This window comes from Pectinophora gossypiella, chromosome 8, assembly GCF_024362695.1.
Source record: "Pectinophora gossypiella chromosome 8, ilPecGoss1.1, whole genome shotgun sequence".
In the NCBI taxonomy this organism is placed as follows: Eukaryota; Metazoa; Arthropoda; class Insecta; order Lepidoptera; family Gelechiidae; genus Pectinophora; species Pectinophora gossypiella.
This window is the reverse complement of record NC_065411.1, coordinates 5,518,589-5,541,756: the sequence shown is the minus strand read 5'-3', so window position 1 is coordinate 5,541,756 and position 23,168 is coordinate 5,518,589. Positions and strand designations below refer to the sequence as shown.

General features: G+C 36.0%; 2 protein-coding genes across 2 annotated transcripts in view; both read right to left on the bottom strand.

Moving 5' to 3' along the window:
• Positions 1–5,651: 5,651 nt before the first annotated feature.
• On the bottom strand, positions 5,652–11,013 carry LOC126368938 (coiled-coil domain-containing protein 96-like). Its single transcript, XM_050013192.1, has 9 exons — positions 10,975–11,013; positions 10,539–10,620; positions 9,829–10,015; positions 8,348–8,471; positions 8,021–8,167; positions 7,122–7,323; positions 6,800–6,975; positions 6,405–6,509; positions 5,652–5,840 (listed from the first exon to the last, which is right to left on the bottom strand). Exons 1-9 carry the CDS (start codon positions 10,987–10,989, stop codon positions 5,709–5,711), a joined length of 1,170 nt encoding a protein of 389 aa, XP_049869149.1. The 5' UTR covers positions 10,990–11,013; the 3' UTR covers positions 5,652–5,708.
• A 1,845-nt stretch (positions 11,014–12,858) lies between these two features.
• Positions 12,859–23,168, bottom strand: part of LOC126368973 (uncharacterized) — a 64,196-nt gene continuing 53,886 nt past the window's right edge. The window contains exons 4-7 of the mRNA XM_050013246.1: positions 19,710–19,787; positions 16,984–17,121; positions 16,302–16,398; positions 12,859–15,546 (exon numbers count right to left, since the gene is read on the bottom strand). Coding sequence (XP_049869203.1) covers positions 15,393–15,546; positions 16,302–16,398; positions 16,984–17,121; positions 19,710–19,787 — 467 coding nt within the window. The 3' untranslated portion in view covers positions 12,859–15,392. The remainder of the gene's footprint in view (positions 15,547–16,301; positions 16,399–16,983; positions 17,122–19,709; positions 19,788–23,168) is intronic.

Here is a 23,168-nt window from a genome sequence, read left to right as displayed (position 1 = left end):
TCATCGGCACAGAACACCACAGCTATACAGCCATCAGCGATCTCTGCACGGCAATTGTAACACCTTCTTTTGTCTCCATAAGATTCATAATGTACATCTTAGGCCTTCATACGTATCAACAGTGACTGTATTTATTTATGTATTGTCTAAAACTAATTGTACCTCTTTCTTCTACTACTTTTTAGAACTGTTAAACTAACTCTGCCAACCATTGCCCAATGGCTCAAATTAGCTTCCAAACGTTTTTTCGATTCTGCTCCGCACCACCCAAATCCCCTGGTAGTTGCGGCTTCCGAATACATCCCGCTTAGGGACGGTACTGAAAAGTATCGGCGTCCGAAGGACGTAATATACGATCCCGACGACCCGATTACCCTAGCCATAGAGGCAGCCAATCAGCTCGCGACACCAAACACTTCAGGACCCCGATACCGACCCCGCCGGCGTGGTCGACGATTTCCCTCATTCAGCGCTTATCGCTATCGACCCACTAGGGTCGATTAATTCTTTCAAATATTTTTCCTCTCAGACGACGCCCTGAGCCGAGGTTCGCCTGGCCTGTTGGCTTGTTGTCTTAAACGTTGTACCGGGTGAGAGCCTTCAGCGCTCCCCATTTGTCCGGCCAAGTAGTTAATGCCATCTGCGGCAAATCTACAATAAGTCACGTCAAAAAAAAAAAAAAAAAAAAAAAAAAAAAAAAAAAAAAAAAAAAAACAATTTTAAACTAACAACTGGATCAGAGCCCTCAGTGTTCCCCATTTGTCCGGCCAAGTAGTTTATGCGATCTGACGCAAATCTACAATAAGTCACATAATTAAAAAAACACTAAGAAAATAATTCGGACACCAGAATCGACAATTTAAACTAGGTACCTACTTTCCTGCTAACTGTTCGGTATCCTTATAAACATTTCACTAAGTATTGCTTTTGTAACTTACAAATAGTCGAGTCATAAGGGATGATCTTGTTAGTTACGCGAGAATGAACAGCTCGTTAGTGCCTGTATATTATATATTAATAGAAACCATTTTGTCGGGCATGTGCATGAAATTGCCGGATATCCGATATTGTATAACGCAAGATTTATCTAACAATCCTTATGTTAGAGTAGCCCCGTCATCGGTCTACGCCGAAATTTCTTCACTAATTAAGCAGCATTTAGCAATTACATTGATGTGTATTTGTGCGGTGCCTCCACCTATTTCTACCAAATTATTTATCCAACAGATTTCCATTCTTCTGTACTACATTATCAGAACATCCAATTTAGTTGTGTACCATCATGTCGACAATCAACACGTAATAATATAACATAATGTATACACATACCGTATGCTGCAATACTTTTAAACACGAGTCAATATCAAAGAGACTATAATATAAAGACTTGTTCGAGATTGTTGTGTATTGTTATCATGGGCGAATCTGGGGGAGGGGAGAGGGGACATTTTTGACAGGCCCGTTTAAAAGCTACTGCCTGTCTAAATGCCTCATCATCATCAGCCGTACGACGCCCACTGCTGGGCATAGGCCTCCCCCAAGGATCTCCACGATGATCGGTCCTGCGCTGCCCGCATCCAGCGGCTTCCCGCGACCTAAATGCCTAAATGCCTAAATGCCTAAATGAGTCTAAATGCCTAAGTATGTCTAATAGTTTGTAAAAGTTCACATGCGTTCGTGTCGTGTTTCACAATTTATTCAATACAATAATACTTATATTGGAGGGACACTCCGCCCCGCACCGATAAGAACCTGGAGTGAAGTTGACTTGCCTCAAGGGGGCCACTTTATGAACCGTTAAGGATTACGCTGTATCGCTCGCACGCACTGTGTAAGGCGGTATAAGGTAAGAACAAGATTTTCGTCAAGGCTATGACAAGCCCTTGGCTAAGTTTGGTTAAACTTATCTCGCATAGCTGAGGCAGTATTGAATAGTCGTGTGCTGACTGTGATATGAAAACCTGTACTTATTAGCTATGCTGGCTAAGCTAAAGTGACTTAGCTCTTGGAATAGCTTGATTTGATAGCAGTATAGAAAGAGACATAATTATCAAGAAAATGCAGAGAATATTCGATTTTTCTATAATATATTTTGAAGATCAGTGATATATAATATTGTACTGTATGAGAATTAAATATCTTATTAAAATAAAACTCAAAAATATACAATTTTGTCATATAATTTCGAACACATAGACAATAACGTTTAATAATCTAATACAATACAATAAGGCATAGAGAACGATTCAAGTTACATTAAAATAATATGAAGATTCAATGATTAAAAATCTAATTAATAAATAAATTATGCAAGACTATGTGACAAAAATCTATATTAAACGTGGAAGTGAACATTTTAATTACCGCATTTATGCTATTCTGCATAAAACTTTATTTAAAAAGTGCAAGAGGAATCAGATAAATTCAAATTATTATGTGAAGAGGGATTAGATAGAGCAAAGAAAGATATTGTTATAATAACATCGAAAGTTATATCTGTACGATCTGAAGTTTTTTTTTTTTCTTTTTTTTTTTTGGCGTGACTTATTGTAGATTTGCCGCAGATGGCATTAACTACTTGGCCGGACAAATGGGGAGCGCTGAAGGCTCTCACCCGGTACAACGTTTAAGACAACAGGCCTGAGGGTGCCCAGTTGGGCGCGAACCTCGGCTCAGGGCGTCGTCTGAGAGGAAAAATATTTGAAAGAATTAATCGACCCTAGTGGGTCGATAGCGATAAGCGCTGAATGAGGGAAATCGTCGACCACGCCGGCGGGGTCGGTATCGGGGTCCTGAAGTGTTTGGTGTCGCGAGCTGATTGGCTGCCTCTATGGCTAGGGTAATCGGATCGTCGGGATCGTATATTACGTCCTTCGGACGCCGATACTTTTCAGTACCGTCCCTAAGCGGGATGTATTCGGAAGCCGCAACTACCAGGGGATTTGGGTGGTGCGGAGCAGAATCGAAAAAACGTTTGGAAGCTAATTTGAGCCATTGGGCAATGGTTGGCAGACCTAGGTCAATGTGCAGATTTTCATTGCGAAGGAACCACGGAGCTCCCGTGGCTTTCCGCATGAAACGATTTTGTATTACCTGTAGACGGTGAATTTGAGAGGGGCTCGCGTGAGCGAAAACTACCCCTGCATAGGTCATGATCGGACGGATGCAAGTCGTGTAGATTTTCACCTTATTGCTAAGGGACAATTTACTTCGCTTGTTAAGGAGACAATGAAGACTGCCCATTACAAACGCGGCGCGATCGCGCACTCGTTTGATATGGGCCTTGAAAGTAAGGATCTGAAGTGCGTACTACCCGAAAGTATTAAATTGCGTGCATTGGGTGTATTACTTTAGAGTACATAATATAATTAGTGCAGTTTCACAGTTAGGTCGGCCATTATAGATGGCGATACGGCTCACAAGTCACTACCTATAACGTCGGTCTAACAGAAAGTCAGTGAGCTGTGGGTTCTTAGTTCATCTTGCGATTAATGTATCTCTGACTACCCCAATTAGGATAATAATAGTCGTGAGCTTATGTTGAAACAATTTATGTGATTATTTTTTCATGTGTAGAGCAAATCGATCTAAAACTACTATGTAATAAAGGTTAAGAAAAAAGTTAAAATAGGAACAGTTTTCATAAGTTTCACATCACCCACATCCGTCAATGATGCAGTGAAATCGATTTTTCTGAAATTTAAAATCATAGTATTTAGTCGACAATTATTACTTACGTACACCTACTTCAAATAGTTTGTACCTATTAATAAGAATTTTGTGAGCTGAAGAACTCATTCTAATTGTAAATAACCCACTTTACTCAATTTTACTACTTATTAATACACTTCTCATCAAAAAAATCGAAACACCTTGCAAGTTTACGTTTTGTCAGGATTATCAGAAAAATGTGTACATTTAGGAATAAATGTTAAATGTCGTTTAATAGTGAGTAATATGAGCTTATCAAATGTTAATGTTAATGTTCTAAATTTAAATGAATTTTTCATAGGTTTCGTATTTTGTTAAATGAGTCATTTTTATTCCGTATGGAGTATAAAGGAAATGGATAAAACAACACACGTAAATGAAAAAAAAAAGCTAAAAAACGTTTATTTAATAACTTGTATTCCCTCCCCGAGCTCTAATTACTGCTTCCATACGGTTCTTCATCGATCGGATGAGAGTCACGATCACATGCTGTGGTATATTGTCCCATTCCTCTTGGATTGCATCTTGCAGCTGGCTAAGTGTTTCTGAGGCAGGATCTCTTGCTCGAATTCGTCTCTTTAATTCATCCCACAGATGTTCAATGGGATTCATGTCCGGGCTTCTTGCTGGCCATTCCATAATAGAGATATCGACTTCGTTAAGATAATCTCGTACGACGCCCGCGGTGTGAGCCCTAGCATTGTCGTGCATGAATATGAAGCCGTTGCCAATAAAATGTGCATAGGGCATCACATGAGGCTCGAGACACTCTTCGACGTACCGACGACAGTTTAGTGCAGGCAGACGTGGCCCAGACACGAAAGCAAGCTCTGTCTTACCGTCGGCGCTGATTCCTCCCCAAACCGTCCACGAACCGCCACCATAGCTGACCTTTTCTTCAATGCAGCATTGTGCATAGCGTTCTCCGTCTCTTCTGTAGACCTTGTTCCTTCCGTCGTTACCATACAGCATAATTTTACACTCATCAGAAAAGAGAACTTTGCTCCACTGTAGGTATGACCAATTTAGGTGCTCACGTGCAAAGTTAAGGCGCGCTCTTCGATGGTCTGCAGTTAATTTCGGCCCATTTGCTGGCTTATGCGGTACCAGTCCACGATCCTTCAACCTTCTTCTAATTGTAGAGTCACTTACAGCCACCCTTCGTACAACACGAAGCCGCTGCTGCAGTTGAAAAGCGTTAAGGCGTCGATTTCTTAAAGAAGTTGTTACAATAAATCGATCATCTCGCTCAGAAGTGACCCGATTCCTGCCAGATCCTGAACGGCGCGTGAACAAACCAGTCTCCCGATAACGTTTATAGACTCTATGAACAGATGACAGGCTTAGATGCAGTCTTGCAGCCACAACACGCTGACTAAGGCCAGAATCCAGCAATGCCACAACTTGGGCGGCTTCTGTGGGCGAAGTATCCATACGTTTTAGAAAAAAAACCTTTTTTCAGACGTCCCAAAGTCACAGTATTGAAATAAAAAACAAAAAGTTTAAGGATAGGCGCCAATTTTTAGTTTTTAAACGCTAAATGTACTCCAACCCTAAACACACATTTGTCTCAAAACAGTGATTCATTTCGTTTATAAGATAAACAAATGAAATTCTAATTTTGAATTTAGAATTTTCGCTTATTACTGTAATGGCCAAACTGCCAGCTATACATTTATGTATTTTTTTTCATCGTATGAATTTTTTTTTGTGTTAAATTCGGACAGAAACAATGAAAACGGAAGTGTTTCGATTTTTTTGATGAGAAGTGTATTTCAGGTTACTCTTATTTACACATTGATTGAAAATGTGACCTGGGGGATCAAAAAGGCCACATAGAAGCAATTCACCTAAAAAGCAATATTGCAATTTGACATTTGCGCATATAAAAGTAAGTGCGCAATGCAAACAAATGGCAAATACTAATATTGCTTTTTAGATGAATTGCTTTGATGTGGCCTTTTTAACCCCCCTATTGTGTGTACCTACATTCTGCATTACGAAAAATCACTATAGTCTTCATCCTTGCTAGGTTGTGCTATAATGCATCTCCTTGCTTCCCGTAACTCCATATTGGTCTTCGCTATTTGATGTTCAAGACGCTCTTTCTTTTCTTTCATTTTTTTTAACTGCAACAATAAAATAATAATACGGAAATATTTATAGTATGTTTGGACCATAGATAAAATTAATATCACGTGATTTCCAGGATTTGCGCCTGATCAATGATAATAGGGTCGCCCTTTTTACATGGGACTTAAACATAGCTGGCAACGTGTGGGTATATCTATACTATATAGAGGTGTATACACCTCTGCATACCCCTTTGGGAATGCAGGCGGAATGCTGATATGTTAAGGTTCTTACTAAATGCCATCTCAGACAAATCTACAGTAAATCACAGAAAAAAGACTGATGCAAAATTAAGTCATGAGATATTAGGTATCAAAAAACACAAAATCGTACAAGCTTTTAAAGGTAGTTTGAAAAATACTTAAACAACAAAAGTTTTTTATCTATTGTTTTAAATTTACGCGGTTATAATCGTAATTAAAGCACATAATAACGGGTTCTTACTCCCCATGGGGAGTCTCATATCCCCATTTAAACGCGGTAAGAACCCGTTATTATGTGCTTTAATTTTTTAACTTCAAATCTAAGCGAAAAAAAATAAATCCAAGTTTTTTGCAGACCTGGTCGACAGCGTTTTGGTAGTCTCGCAACAAGTCCTTTTTGGTAAGCAAGCCAGCTTTCAAACGTTCAGCCTCTAGCGCCCATCGTAGCTTATCTCGTCGAGTCTTTGAAAATGGCAACGTTAAAGTTTCAATTAATATTCAATTTAAATAGTTTTAATAGAAAGAGACCTTCGGTTACCTTCATCACGAGCGAGACGGCATCAGAGTGTGGCGTTTCTTAACTGTTATTATATATATTTCAGCACACTACAAATACTTCTTCCCGCTTGTAGCGATTTAAGACCCCATCACGCAATGTGGTAAATGAAAACCGTTTGCAAGTAAAATGATGATGTCAAACTTAAAAGTAAAACAAAAGGTACTCAAACCAAAAAAAATAAATCTCCATTTACCTTAACTTGACTGAGATCCTCTCTGGCTCTCTGATATTCAATCTCGGCATCACCAAGATCACATTCGGTGATGTCAGTGACCTCGCTAGTATGATGCATCTTCTCTCTAATATGGGCCAAGATCTGGTTGTGTTCAGTGCACTTCATTCGGTTCTTGATCAATTCATCATCGCGTTCTGTGAAGGAGTTGATGTTATTTGTATCGTACATGTATATTTGTACCATTATATACTTCTATTTTTACTAACCATCTCTTGCCGTATAGTCCAAGGTCATGGATCTCACTACCTACACGAAATAAGAAGTGATCTGCAATATTTACCTTCAATTTTATTGGTATAATTAAGTTTGTCAATACGCAGTTGCTCGTACTGGGCTACATAGAGTCCCGGGCCAATCCTCTCCAGTTTCCTTATAATCGCTTCTTGCTCAGCAACTGCGTTCCTCACCCTTATGTAACGAAGCATCATGGCTGATGTCTGCCTGGTCTTCGTTCGCTGCAGTTTCAGGAAACGTGCTACAGCCTGCAAGAACAAAAAACACTTTAGCAGGTAGCAGCGGAAAGCTAGCGCAAGCCGGATATAACATAAACAGCCTATATACGTCTCACTGCTGCTTTTAGGCCTCCCCTCAATCAACCGGAGGGGGTATTGAGCTTACTCCACCACGCTATTTTAATAGCCGGGACCAACAGCTTAACGTGCCCTCCGAAGAACCGAATCATCATATCCCGCAATATCTTTATCAAACAAAGGACAGTGTCACAAAGCGATTTCAACAATGTCCCCATCGGAAATCGAACCCGGAGCTCCAGATTGTGAGCCTAACGCTCTAAACATTAGATCATGGAGGCTGTGCATCTGTTTATATGTTTTATGTAGGTATTATTTATATTATATTATTTAAATAATTATAATTATTAATAATTATTAATAATTATATAATTATTATATAATATAATATAAATAATTATTTATATTATATATTATTATATATTATTTTATATTATGTAGGTATGTTTATATGTTTTATGTAGGTATCTTCAATAAGCTCGATTTTATTAGCAAAACATCATACTTACATAAACACGACCAAGCTTTCTAATGAGATAAGATTGTTTACATAGCTTAGTGAAAAAGGAGCCAATAAGGAAAATATATTCTTCTGACAATTGCAAAATCATCTGTAAGTATAAATAAACTATAAGAAATACATTTTTACCTTATCAGAAATAGGTTTTCCCTTTTTGGAGAAAATAAGACCAGATCCGGTATTCCTTTCATGTTCTTGAAGATCATCAAATTTCTTTTCAGCTATTTCCAATTTCGCTTGATATTCCACCTCTACAGTTGATACTTTCTGTTTGATCTGAAAATATTTTCACAAATTACACATGAAACCCAAAACTAGGATAGTTACATTAAAAATTAGTTTAAAATCATAAAAAAATAATGTCATTAGGAGTCTTTTCAGAGTTCTATATTATGAGACTATTTAGGAGATCTATAGTCAAACTTTCGATCGATGCATGTCATATACATATCTTACTTCGGCAACCTCCCTCTCTTCCATCTCCTTCAGTTCTTCATAGGATAATAATTTTGATTGGTATTTTTCTTCCAAATCGATTGAAGCTTCTATAGCCTTCAAAACATGATCCAGCTTTCGTTTCCTGAAAGTCAATAAATGACATAAAACGTATTCTTACTATTCGTTTACCTAACATCGCACTGCGTAGTTCCTATGTGACACGATTAAATTGGATCTTAAAAAGCATATCCCTTGGTATGCATAGTCGCATATCATTTATGCCAAACATAGTTTTAGAAGCATGAGTTATGCATGTTACGCATCTCTTATCTCTTTGGGTATATTGAGTACTGTCGATAAATTATTCTATAAATATATTTTTTTTCTGGAATTATTCTCATAATTTACAAAAGTTCTTACTTCATTTATCAGTATAAGGGAGATTGTCAACACCTTGTAATAGGATCCATTACAGACCACCATAACCTTAATTCCCTCTTCTACATAATCCCTTGAGACGTAATTTTGCTCTTCATTTGGGACTGTATCATTATCGTTCTTCTTTTCCCGCTTAGAATAAACATCAACTTACAAATATCTTGTTGAGAATAACGACTCTGAGCTGCGTAAATATTCTCATTCCAAGGGTCTGGTCTTTATCAGCTGCGAGAATTTTGAAGCAATTGCGATATTTTAATTAAGACGTAAATTGGCGTTCTTAATTTTGTTCCCAGCGTGAAACGACGTGATATTTTTATTTTTTATTTTGTTGTGATGTTTTGTTTTTGTTCTTGTTGTTATTATAGTATTTTGGAGAGGCATAAGCGCTCCCCATTTGTGTAAAACAAGCCATGTCAAAAAAAATATTTTGCAATCCCTAGTAGGTATGTCACTGTATTAGGTATGTAACCTAACAAACTAAAAACTCATAGTTTAGAGACAAACCTGAGACGAACAAAATATTAAAATAACTGATGGCGTAATTTGTAGTTTGAAATATCGAATATTTGGTCCTATTTCTCTTAAATATTATTCCCATTATATTTATGTCTCGGAGTCGCTCAAATGTAAGAAAACATTAACCCAATTCTGATTTGGCTGCTTGTTCGGACGCTAGCAAAGCAATTTGGCTACCTTCAATAGATACCAAACAATTTATACTTTCTGTTAATGTAAAATAGCAATATATTCTATAAGTATCTATAATAGAAATTCGTTGTTATACATACGTAAGTCTCGCAAAAACTCGAAATTGGCTAGACCGATTGATAACACTTTTTATGAGCATTTAATTAAGCCCACGGGCGGTTTATAGGACCTATGTCGGAGACTAGAGTTATAATTTCTTAACAGATTTCTACTTAGTATACCCGTGCTTGAAGAATCTCAAAAAATCACAAAATGAATGGTTAACACGCTTATCCCAAGACAAGAGCTGCGAGACTCGCCCGAGTCGAACTTTCTCGATTTAATTTTCTCTTTGTGAGATTACTACTTACTTGTAATATTCCGAGAGTCTGCGATGTAGCACGTTGTTCTTAATTTGCAGCTGTCCATGATCAAATTTCAGTTCTCTATAAGATTGTAGGTACTCGTCCCTATCTATAGCAACAGTCGCTCTGGTGGCTACACCTTTGCCGATCTGCTCGCCCCCTCTCTCATTTTCTGGTTCAATCTTTTCACTTACTGTAATAGATCATATAAATGTCTCGTCTTTTATTTCGTTCATTAAAAGTACATTTAAAAACAATCGCCATAATATTGTGTATATTAGAACAACAAAATAGGCGATTTTTCCCATTTCTAGAACATTTCGCATTCGTTAAGCTATATTCGCAATCAAACAAAAATAGGTAAGTAGTAAAATGCTTGCTATCTTCTTTAAACTCGTCCATATTGTTTCCAAATTCATGAGTTAAAGAACCAACCGGCCTATCGCATTCCAAATAAGTACTTATATTTTCCAAATTGGTCCAATTGCTTCGAATATCAGAATCTAGACATGCAAACAAACTATAAGTCTTCTACTTAGGTCCTTTTTAAAAGGAAAAGGGAACTTAAAAATTTAGATTTAGAATAAAGAAGGCACGTAATTCAGCATGTAACACAATATATTGTGACCTTTTTGTTGATGAACCTTTTCGCAGTACAAATAGCGTAATAGATACTAATAGCACCTAGAGACACATTCAATTTAACAGGTACTCACCAGTGGATTCGCTGGAAATGTCTGTGCCCTCCCCTTCTTTATCTTCTCCTTCAGGTTTAAGTTTTTTGGTTGTTACTGGTGCCTAAAAATAAAAAACATTCCTTGAAAATACTACAAGCAAAATATCATTCACATACTTTCAACCTTCACTTCGTTAAGGCCTTGGAATTATTCACCCTTTTCTGTCATTATTAGCAAGCGGTCTATAAAATAAAGCATGCAAATGATGTTGTTATACATCGCGTTTGTTGACGGGTTAAAGTCGGTGTCATTGTCGACGCCACTAAATAATAAAAGTTCCTAAAGGCCTTTCGTGAGCCTCGAGGCAAAGAGAGCAAAGTTTGACGTGCCCCTAACTTGCCCCCATTGTGCCTCAGATCGCATGTCACAAGCCACATTAATTAAATTGAAAGGAATAATACGTAGCGAGGCATACCTTAGACTCGGCCATGTTGCGTGATCTGCTTGAATTATCCGACGTTTATTGATCTGTTGGTTACATTCGAAATTATTTTATTCCATTATCTGCTAAGCACAACATGCGATGCGAAGACTGAAGTGGTCGCCATGGTGACGGATAAACAAGTATCGAACGATTTCTTCTTTTGACGCATAGTTGTAGTTGATAGTACGTATACCTGTTGTTATTAATATTCTTGAAAATAATTTGCATTCGTTTAGAAGTGTTTAATACAGAAAAACACGGGCCTCTGGCGGGTTTAATATCAACGTTTGAGTTAGCCAATTAAATTCCGTCGTCGTTGTCTATCAGAAGTAATATTCATTGTGGTCTATCCTTCTCCTCTTATCCTCTTAATGCTCCATGAAGATGTAATGCATTTTCTTATTGATTATTTTACTAATGTTAGCTAGCCAATTAATAACTAATCATTGTAATGAATTAGAGGTGGCCGTCTTTCACACAGTACTCTACATGATGATAACCTCTGGGTGATGCTAAATTAACCTTTAAACTGCTCTTTCATTTTAGGAATTTAAGTTAAAGTTGATTTAGTTAATAGCGTGTATGGATTACCACACTCAGACCATTGTCGTTACTTACCGTTTAGTGAGAAAATAGGTTTCTGTAGGTACAGATTTTCGGTGTGATTTTGTAGCGAGTGGCCTTGAAGTGGCGTTCCCCTTTACAACAGGGATTAGTACATTTGTAACATTTCACAAAAATTACGTGTCTGATATTCAGAGTTTATTAATACTACAAAATCAAGCCATTGACCGCGACATTGATAGCAAAAAATAAACTATAAGTACCTATCTACGTTATTTTCAACCAACCACCGCGATGGCTGAAGAAAAACATAAAAACATCGTAACTATGACAAATGTTTACTCTTTAATTCCAAAGATTCTAATACGTGCTTTATTATTTTTATTCAAACAAAAATACCAGCGAGCTGAAAATTACTTTCTTATGGTTCTTGATGTCAATATTCAGAAATAGATTTGCTGCTTTTTGATAGATCAAAGATTTTATAAACGCTTTTATAAATTGTGCAATAATGGCAGGTTGTTGACACACACAATATCGTTGATAGCATAAAGAAAATCGAAGGTTAAGGTTATGCTTTGCGAGACAAAATAAATGCTTTTGTATCTGTACTTACTGGTCTGGAAGCGAATGGAAAACAGAATGCGATGTGTTTTCTTCCCTAGCTAGTCGTAAAACTGAGTCAGGGATTGTGACCTATTATATAACGTGCTGGACCATTATAATGGACGATGGGCTGGTTATCTGCTATATTATATCCATCTGAGAACTTTGTATGGAAAGTGGCTGCAATAGTTGTAGTCTGATCAATTTTGACTACGTTGCGCGTACGAATTTAAGTTTGTATGATGATCTACAATCCAGTATGGACTTGTTACCTCACATGTATTATTGGTGCAAATTCTCATGTTACGACCATTTAAATGGGTGTACAGTTTTAATATGCCTGGCCTTTTCCTTCAGCAGTGAGGTTTTTTAGGACACTAACCTTTTGTTGACGTTGGCAGTGTCACAGCTAACAGCTGGGCGTCTGCCAAACTTTCGACAATACATATCTCGAAATAGCTGCCGGCGAAAAGTGAAGACGACATTTTTTCTTGAATTGAGAAATCCGATAGTTACATTATGTTGTTCCGGCACCACTTTTAAGCTTCTTTCATCTTGCTTTCATGTGGCGTTACTGAGAAATTTATCTCCGATCTGTCACAAGCAACAGACTGTTAGCTGTCTTCGGTTAAATCTTTTATTTTGTGAAGCTTTTTTCTGTCTTACATTTTTACATCACCATTAGTGAAAAATTAAAGTCGAAGCAACTGTTTTAAGGCATTTATTTAAAAAGAAGAATTAATTATAAAAAGAAATAACGTACATAACATCAATACACGCGATAATGCCAACAGATTGGAATAAACAATACCACTCTTAACATACATTCTGTAATTTTCAAATATCTAGTGATGTTGAGGCATAGGTAAGGTAACAACAACTTAAATAGTAGTAAGTAGGGACTATTTTCTTCTATCTTTATATTTGCAGTTGTCTTTGTTAAAATCAACAGATTACTCGGACGGAAGGAATCAACAAGTAAACACTTACCTACATAAAATGTATTACGAAGGGTACCGAATTGATAGTTACATTGCAAAGGCATCGTCATATATACAGGATTATTTTCAATATAGCCCTGTATATACATTGAATCAACGAAAAATTTGTAAAAATTGTAAACTAATGAGAAATTTACCTAAAAGCGAACACTGGCCAGTGTTGCCCCAATTCTTGCAGACGCCTCCTAATTTTATTTTAAATTATACCCGTCATTTTCTTTCCCGCCGAAAAGGATAGGGACGGAGGATTGACAACTGTTAATTTTAATATGATTGAATAACCCGGGCGAATAAAATAGTCATCTCGCTGATATGCAACCCGTTTGACGTATCCTGTGAACGTTATTGGCCAATGTAAAACTTTGGGAGGGTTTCTTAAATTGCTGTCTAAAATAGACGTGTGCACTACGAATAAATAATATTTTATCGTAGCGTGTGCACCATAAATTTTATGCCTGTCGATTACCCATCTCTTTCTTTTCAGGTGTATAAGAAAATGACAGGTATAACTTAAAATAAAATTAGATGGTGTATACTGGAATTAGCACCACTGTGAAGTGGCGCTTTATTTTTAAACAATTTATTTACGGTTACAAAAGAAATGCCTAATGTGAGAACAGAATTAAAACTTAAACTGCTTCTGTCGTCACCAATGAATGTTAATATTTTGATTCCTCTAAAACAATATTTTGTCTTCACAAAAGTATTCAAAGAGTTGTATGATTAGAATAATAATTGTAATTATAACAACAGTTTCGAATACAGCACTAATTATAAGTAATTACACCGCTTATTTATTATTGTTAATGTTTATGCTTTACATAATTTTGGCAAGTTCATAATTCTATCACGGATGATAGTAATGAAAAGATTGAAAATTATTGGGATTAAAGCACAGCCGACTAACAATTCGACCGAATTATTTTGGTCCCAAGAATATTATTTAAAATTTATGAAATATCTAGATGACCAAAAATTATTTATTTAGCTTTTTTCAATTCTTTATATTCAAATCTTCATGTATTTGTACATTTTATTATAATTTTACTGATGTTTTTGTTAGTAGATATGAAGTGTAGCGTTTAAAGTGTAAACGTATAATAGTAATTGTGATTTGTTAACATATCTATACATATTGACTAGAATATGGATATAATTTTTATTTAGATAGATGTCAAACAATGGTCTGATTTTTCAAATACAACACAGATATTTATAAAAAAATTTGTTTTATATACATAAATAATATGAGTTCAGTAAAATTGTTAAAGAAATGAATAATCAAACACATATTTAGTAATTGCGTTCATACATTTTGTCTGTCTGTCACACACTCAATGTTGCAACTCTAATCCAACCGCTAAATGTGAAATATTCCTTTCATATCTGGTCGCACAATGCACACTAAATAACTTATTTAACAATATAATAACACTGCATTTTCAGTGGCTTGTAAACCACAAGAATATACAGAATATTCGGTTTAAAAACTAGGCCAATGGAGAATTAAACACCCGCAATCACTATACAAAGATGTTGATGTCGAAAATCTTACGTTCAAACATACTTTATATTACGAAAACACAGTGTTTATAAGAAAAATCTAGCAAATATATTGGTGTTTAACAATAGTCCATTAAATCTAAGTACAAGTCTGAGGCGAGTATACGAATACTTTCAAATACGTATTCACTTAAAAATTGCAAGCGAGTAATAAAAAATGTCGCAATATAAATATTTTTTTGGCTCTTATAATATTAACAAGGCGTTAAAGTTATGTATTGGGTGTAATTTTTAGGCTTCAAGGACAGTCAACTGTTTTGACCACAACATAGACTGATCACTCTAGTTTTCACCTCGGCAACGAAATATCTACGCAATTATCAGATAGTGAGGGCAGATTTATTTGCATTAAGATAAAGAATAGGACTAGTAATAGCGGAACAGTAACAAGTGTAAATGAATACGATATACAAACGACAATAGCGCACGAGCGAGAAGCACCTAATTCCACGATTCAGTCCCAGTCCTATTCCTTATTCGTACGCGTAAGTTCATAAATCCCGTAAACCCTGTGGGATGCTTGATGCTTGCTGTTTCGTTTGGTCATCATTCGTATTTTCCTTTTGGCGTACGTGTTATGGAAGACTTTCGAACGTTGTTACAGCTATTGGTCATTTGAGCAGTGTTCAGTAAAGTAAGGAAGTCCCTCAGCAGCTTGGAAGGTGACCTGCGGCGTCATCGGCCGATGATTGTGGGTTCGTCAGCCATAGCAAGTTCGTCTGTTGCAGCTTTGTCGCCTTTTCTCTTCCGGGAGTACAAGAGGAACGAGGCAGCTGCGCAAAAGTTGACGAGGACCACGAACCAGGCCAGGAAGAAACTGATGTGGTAACTGCGGGAGTAATAAGTATAGTCAGCTACGGTTTCACCATATAAATACATAACAACTATCAATATATAGAGGTTTATTCAAAAACAAAGCTGCGTAGTGGTTCACAGCGGGTAGCAGTCCCAGTAAAGTACTTTGTAGCCTTCAAACCGGCTGAATCATGAACCATCATAAGCATATCTCTATAATATTATTTAAGTATTCAAGAGTAGATTTGTACGTCAAGAGGATAAAGTACCAATTACTGTTAGAAATACAGCTACCAAGAAAAGCTAAATTGATTGTCTCAGGAATCAAAGTCGAAATAGTATGTTGTGAAAATGAACTTCGAGCTAAATGCGCTACAACAATGACTACCCAATGATGACGCAAGCGCGGGCGCAAGATATAAACGTACGATAACGTCACAACCGTTACATGAATGCTGGTCAATACGAAAACGTGGTCTGGCGCAGATTTGTCGATCAATTACACAATTAATACATGTAAAAGAAAAGAGATACAGTCTGGATATTGAATTACTAAATAACAAGCTTACAGGATTCTGCTTACGAAAAATTCTGAGTCAGACAGGAATCAAACCCACCACAGTCATTGTCGAGACTAATCTTAGCGTCATTTCTAATCTCATTTTGCCAGCCAATACGTCTTTTGAACTTCCATCGACCTCTCAGCAGGTATTTGTAGTAACAGTAATTATTCCTACCACAATGACAGAAGCAAGTAGACTAGCAACTAATTAGTACCTAGTATCTTACCTATGATTAGCACGTTCTGGATACACAAATCGCACGTTCTTCTTCAAATGGTCCACTGTTGACATCATTACTTGCACAACCACAAATGTGCAAGAGGCTGAAAATAACAATTACAATTTAGTGTCATGATGTTATGGTTCATTATCGTAATCATCTTCACGTATATATTATGTTAGGGTTCTATTACAATAGATATTTTATTTCTGTGTTGGACTGGCAGAGGATAAAAAACCTAGAACACGCCATGTTGTAAAAATTGCAAAGATATTTTATCCTTCCTTCTTTCTTCTTACATGATGAAGCATTATAATATGGGATAGCTGATTATCTGTCACATCCTGAACATAGAACTAATGTTATCAGACACATATCTATCAGATACTCTGGAGTACTGCTATATTCCAGGATAAGTGTCAACTGGCACACGTGCCAGTTTTCATGTGTGTGAATTACCACCTAACTCGCAAATCCATATCAAAAGTGGTTGCAAATTTATCTAGCCGGGGACATCTGAGCGGTGACGCTCCGACGTTGTACATAAATAAAGCCATGGATATCGAAGATAATTATTAATATGTGTAACTGCACTTTGGAAAGTGCAGCATTCATAGTCTTTATGATTTCAACGGCCATGTTGAAATGGAAAGGCAACGCTTAATATAATGACAGCAAAGATACTCACTGCTAATGAAATGAATGCCTGCGGCGAGCCTCTTGAACATGTAGCGGGGATTTTGGAAGGTGTACACGGAGAAGCCGCAGCCCATCGCCATCACGAACAGGCTGATGATGCCGAAGGATACCATCGTACGGACGTAGTCTATTAGAGACAATATAATATTTTATGATAAAAGTAATCAGAACGACTCTTTAGTCAGCCCGTCGGTGTTTCTCGAAATTGAATAAATCTAGATTTGAATAAAAAACCAAGAGTTATTAAGAACCAAATTGTATTGTGTTTTGTTGTTGTAGATTGTTGTATTTTTTGGAGATATAAGATTTGCCATAAACTGTTACTACACCTAATCAGAGAAAAGTGTAATTTGTTATCATGGTAAATTATTTCGTGTACCGAACTTCTGAAGAAATAATATCATGATCGATTCTGAGAAGTAAGACGTAAAAGTCTACTTAATAAGCGATTTCCATCGACTTGTAATATTATCTACAATATCTGATATCATATTTATGAACACACTGGTACAAACTACCCAAAAACATTAATATTTATGCCACGCGTATCATATGAGCGTTACTCTCAGGAATTACATAAAATTATCATTTGTACGTAACTGCCTATCGTTGCGCGATTCCATCCCAAGTACCTTTTTAATATAAATGACAATACGGCAAAAATCGTCAAGGCGGAAAATGAACCAAGCATAGAGTTAAGGATCATAATGCGGATCATTTTTGCCGTTGTCGCAAAATTCCTTTCGTCCCATTTTTCTATTTATTGGAATTTTACAAAAAAACAATTGATCTGTAAGATACTTCGGTAGCAACAATTGTCATTGTAAATATAGTGAAAGGTTATACTGTAGAAAACATACATTCGTAAGAAAACGCCTACTTTGGGTAGGTAAAGACCACGGAATTCCACTAACTACGATCCTGACACACCATTTTCGCTTCTTCCACTCTCATCCATGCATGCTCAGTGGTTTGAGTAATCTTGACTTGGCCTTTCTTTAAAACATCTTAGATTGCTACATAACATAAACAGCGTATATACGTCCCATTGCTGGGCACAGGCTTCCCCTCAATCAACCGGTGACGGTATGGAGCATACTCCACCACGCTGCTTCACTGCGGGTTGGTAAAGGTATTCTCTCTCTATCTCTCTTTATTTAAGAGCTGCGCTGTTGTCGGTGGAGTAATCGCTACTCCTCTCTTATTCCCGCAAAATCCTTCACCTCCTGATACGACACGACCTGCACCTTCTCTTTTACTTGTTTCATAAATGTTCTACTAGGTCTACCCCTTCGTCTCTTCCCTTCAATTTTTCCTTCTATGATGTTTGTCATAAATGAATCGTGTCGTATCAGGTGGCTAATCATATTTCCTCTCCGGTTCTCTATAGTCTTCATTATGAAGGTAAGGTATTATACACTATAGAAAATTTACACATACGTAGTAGTATTACTTTTACCACAGACTTTTACGTTTTACTAGTCTTGCAACTTTATGAACAAACACTAAACGTTATCTATGGTAATAAATTATGGGGTAGGTCACCGTAGCGGGTCGCGTGATGCACTTATGGTGACAAGTCACGATATCATTTTCAGCACGTAGTTTACTTTTCAGTGTTTTTAGTTTTTTTAGTGAGGAGCCGTGTTAGCCCAGTTGGTAGAACGCTTGCCTCTCACTTTGAGGTCGCAGGTTCAAATTCCAGCACAGGTCTAAATCAATGTATGGCAAAATTGTTTTCGAATTCATTTTTGGATCATAAATGATTATCACGTGCCCAGCGGTGAAGGAAAATATCATGATGAAACCCACATTCCCGAGAAATGCATTTTCGGAGGTATGTGACCTAACCTACATTGGGCTGGTTTTCCTATCGCAGGTTGAAAAGTCAGACATGCAGTCGCTTCTGTGGAAAAACGGACCTATCAAATCTTCAAGTTAGGTAAGTGGACCCTGTGAAAAACGTGACGGTGTCATAGTCCGCTCGCAGAAAAGTGGTTTAATTTTTAATTGTACCTTTTTATGTATGATTAGTTTCACATCATCACCACAAATTTAAGAGCCACGCTCTTGTCGGTGCAGCATTCTCCATGCTACTGTTTAAGGGAAAAATAGGGCAGTGGTTTCCCTCTTGCCTTCCGCCCAATTTGTTTATGTGTATTAAAATAGTATTTTATGCAACAGTTGTATAAGAAGGGTCAAAAAATGCGAGTGGCGTGAGTTGCGATGTGAGCCTTGGCGAACATCGCAATAAGAGACGCCACGAGCATTTTTTGACCTAGTTATACAACGTTGCATACAATACTTTTTCTACGACGACGTAATTTTGGTGTAGAATTCAATAGTTCTTCATCCATTTTTCCTTTTTATTTTATACTTTTTAGTGTTTTGAAACGAAACACAAAAATTTTCCAATTTATTTTCCAACGCGCGGGAAAATGGCGGCAAATGTATACTTTTTTATAGTATATCTATGGCACCAAACAAAGTAAAGGTGCCAGTTTCCAGGTCAAAAAAAAAAAAACAACAACAATGCTTTTTTGGCGACATTATAGTACAGTTACACTTTGTAAACAATGCTTTTATAGGCCATAGAGCGTACACTTTTTCAAAGAGTTTAATTATGTATGTACTTATATTAGACTTTTTGGTTATTTAAATGCCAGATTAAAGTAGAGGAGTAGAAAAAAGTGTTTGCATTGTACGTATACTTACTAGCTACGTCTATATTGTAGGCTGGGTCGAGGAACTTGCCATTCTCCAAGATAGGCTGAGATAGATAGTTTGTACATTCTGAAACAAATAGAAAAATAAATTAAATAACAATCACATGAATAGGTTAAAACAGTCATATTAATCGATTGCTTTGTTAGGTTAGGTTAGGCAACAAAAAAAACAGTTTTGGCTAAAAAGGCTACTTCAAGCCTTATACATTTGTTTGATCAAGTCAATTCAGTAGCAGAACCTAACAAAACAATCGGCAAAGAAAAATACAGTTTTTATTTAAATATAGAAGACTACTTCATACCACATGTTATATGGTTGGTATCTAGTTGGTTTGTATTTAGACACGTGCTAATTTCCTGTATAAAGTGTGCGTCTTGTTAGGATGGATGTGGTCCTATTCGACTTCTACATGCTACACTAATGACTAACAACAACCAAAACTTCTTCCGATATTAAGCTTCTCGACGTTATTGTGTAATATTACGGAAATTATTTACAGATATTGAGTGAAATTCTCATTTAACGTACCTTGTTATCTGCGCATATATGAGAAGGGTGAAATTTTCTCGCGGTTTAAAAAATATCCAATTATAGAAATACCGGCATTGCGTTCAGAAGCCCAGAGGGTCCCATAATTCCTGTTACATTTTGATGATCGAGTAGGGAGAAATTGTAATACATTTGGTATTACTTGCTGACGTGGAAATTGAAAGCTTGTAGATTATGTATAAATAACATTATTTTGAGCCAGTCAAGAATGAACGGAGTATTTAATTAGTCAGGAACGCCCCTCAATAATTCAACTTTGCGACCCTGTTAAGTACGTACTCGTTGCAATCTTGAAAGATGTGGATGAAAGGACTAATTTCAACTTTTTCTTCGCCGGCGGTTAAATATGAAGAACTTTTTGCAACTGGCAGCGAATTTGAAAAGGTTCTCGTAATTCAATAAGTTTTATCTAAACAAAAATTCAAAGTATTTTAGGACTGTTTTCCTCGTTTCCTCCTTTTGTTAGCACATTGTTTTTATTACTTCATGACCCAAATTAAATTGTGAAATTATAATGAGAAACAGCAATTCATCGCGAAATTAATCTTTTTGACTTATAAAGGATACACGCAGAATACTAATGGGGTATTGTTTCGTAATTTTGTATGCTATTGTTAAAGTAAAAATAAGACATCCAAACAGAACAAAAAAGCTGAAAATCAGTTTATTCCTTATTAAAATATGAAAAGAACGCTGATGAAAAAACACATTTAAATATGTATTGTTAGATTTCGACTAACTTTATAATTTAAGAATTTAGAATATATATTTTTGCATTTATTGTGGGCACTTTAGAAGTAAAGTACGTACACTTTAGACTTCTGTATAATAAGTAAGAAATTTAATACTACTATGAGCTAATGTTATTCGAATTCTCTGATATTGCAAACTATGACATTCATACAAATTCTCAAACTTATAATAAATACAAAATAACTGTAACAGACTTCACTTTCTCGGTCCATTTACATAAATAAAAAAGTATAATATTGAAAAAGTTATATCGAAATATCTGCCAAAGTAAGATAATAAAGATCTCTATACATTTTATTGACCTCGTTACAAAAAGGCTCTAGGTAAATTGGTTTCATAGCCTTAAAAGCTTTTACGCTTACTTTCCCTTATGCAAAATATTCAATAAACACTCTCCTTTTACGACGTATATTGTAGGGTAAGCTTCCGTTATGTTCCCTTATCGTTTGCACATGTGTACTCAACTAAGCACTTAGGAGGTTTTATATTAAACATTATAAATACTACCTCTATAATATAGTCAGCCGCTGAATATAATAATATACAGGTGTTAGTGACATCGTAACGAATACTGAGGGTGATTCAGACCTTGATTCTGAGTTGATATCAAGTGGAATTTCCTGTCGGAAAATTCATGAAGATTTTAGTTTTTTTTTAATTATTTTTAGTTTCATACTTTTGCGAAGGAAAATTTCACTTGGTAACTACTCAGAATCATGGCCTGAATCATCCTTCAAAGTTTTCGTTACGATGTCACTAACATCCTGTATTATATTTTTTTGACATGCCTTATTGTAGATTTGCTTTTATCGTCTGTCTGACTATAGGATCATGACTGTGAACGTGCCTATAAAAGGCCCTGTCATACAGAATACGGCTTTCTTAATGGCTTTACGGAGATAACTTGGTACAAACGATATAATCTCGTAGGGATCTTCAAAGAACAACGATACATTAAGCAGCGAAACCGTCATAATTATCTTGAGCTGGTAGGTAAACAGTTCCTTTGATCTTTCGTCCATTTTTGGGGCATTGTCAGAGTTAATGTCAGCAATACTTATTTAGATTTGTTTCTGTTCTGGAAGCTAATAAAAAATAAGTAAAATGTTTATTTTTCATAAGGAAAAACATATTTATACAATAAAACCCCGCATAATCAATTCGTCGGTTTGTCTGTGGGAGTGTAGTTTGCTTAAATATATTATGTACTAAAATACAATTAACTTATAGCTAAGAGATCTTTTTCATAAGATATTTAAATAAACATTAAATAATTTACTTTTACTGCACTCCTGACGTTTGTCGACAGGCAGAATGTTGTACAGATACGGTACTTGTTACAAATATAAACGATGCATATTATTATGTCTATTTCTATGTAATTAGAAGGTTAAACGAAGGCAAATCTGTACAGCGCCATCTATATAGTTTTTGGGAAACGTAGCCTGGAATGTTCCTCATTCAGTAGTATATTTTTCATTGGAATAAACAGAGACTACGCCTGCCACCTTGACACACCACTTTTATTTCTTCTATTCTCATCAAAATGTTCACAGGGCTGGTTTAGAGTACTATTTACTTGATGTATCTTTAAAACATCCTGAATTTGATCACTTTATGTTCACTAACCCCTTCCGGCTTTATCGTTCACTACAAATAGATATAACTATATAACTTTACTAAAACTCTCATCGTTTGCGTTTCTATAGCCATTCTCACGTAGTAACAATTCATAAATGGGAGCTTCGCCTCAACTGTGCTGAAACAATGTTTGCCGACGTCCTATTTGAAAGTAGGTTATCTATATTATGCAGGGATCTGCATATTTATTTATTTATAACGTACAGCTTGGTATTGTGACTAGTATATATGACAATCACGGCGTTTATAATTCATACATTTAAGGGTAAGTATATATATATATATATATAAGAATTAAAATATAGTAAAATTAAAATTACTTACATAGTAAACTTAAAAATTATGTTTACAGAAAGTCAGGTTATAGTAAATATATAATTTTTTTATATTCAGTAATAGCGTAGTAGTAAATCAGCTAATATTCCATTTATAAAATGAAAATACTTTTTAAGTAACTATAAAAATAAAGTTAATTTTATATTACTTTTGTGTGCCGAACATAAT

What these genes read in the sequence shown, in the direction of transcription:
- LOC126368938 (XM_050013192.1), bottom strand. An exon ending in CATTTCCAGCGAATCCACTG is followed by an intron (nt 10,016 to 10,538) that starts GTGAGTACCTGT and finishes GATCTATTACAG; the next exon opens with TAAGTGAAAAGATTGAACCA. An exon ending in AAGAGAGGGAGGTTGCCGAA is followed by an intron (nt 8,168 to 8,347) that starts GTAAGATATGTA and finishes AAATATTTTCAG; the next exon opens with ATCAAACAGAAAGTATCAAC.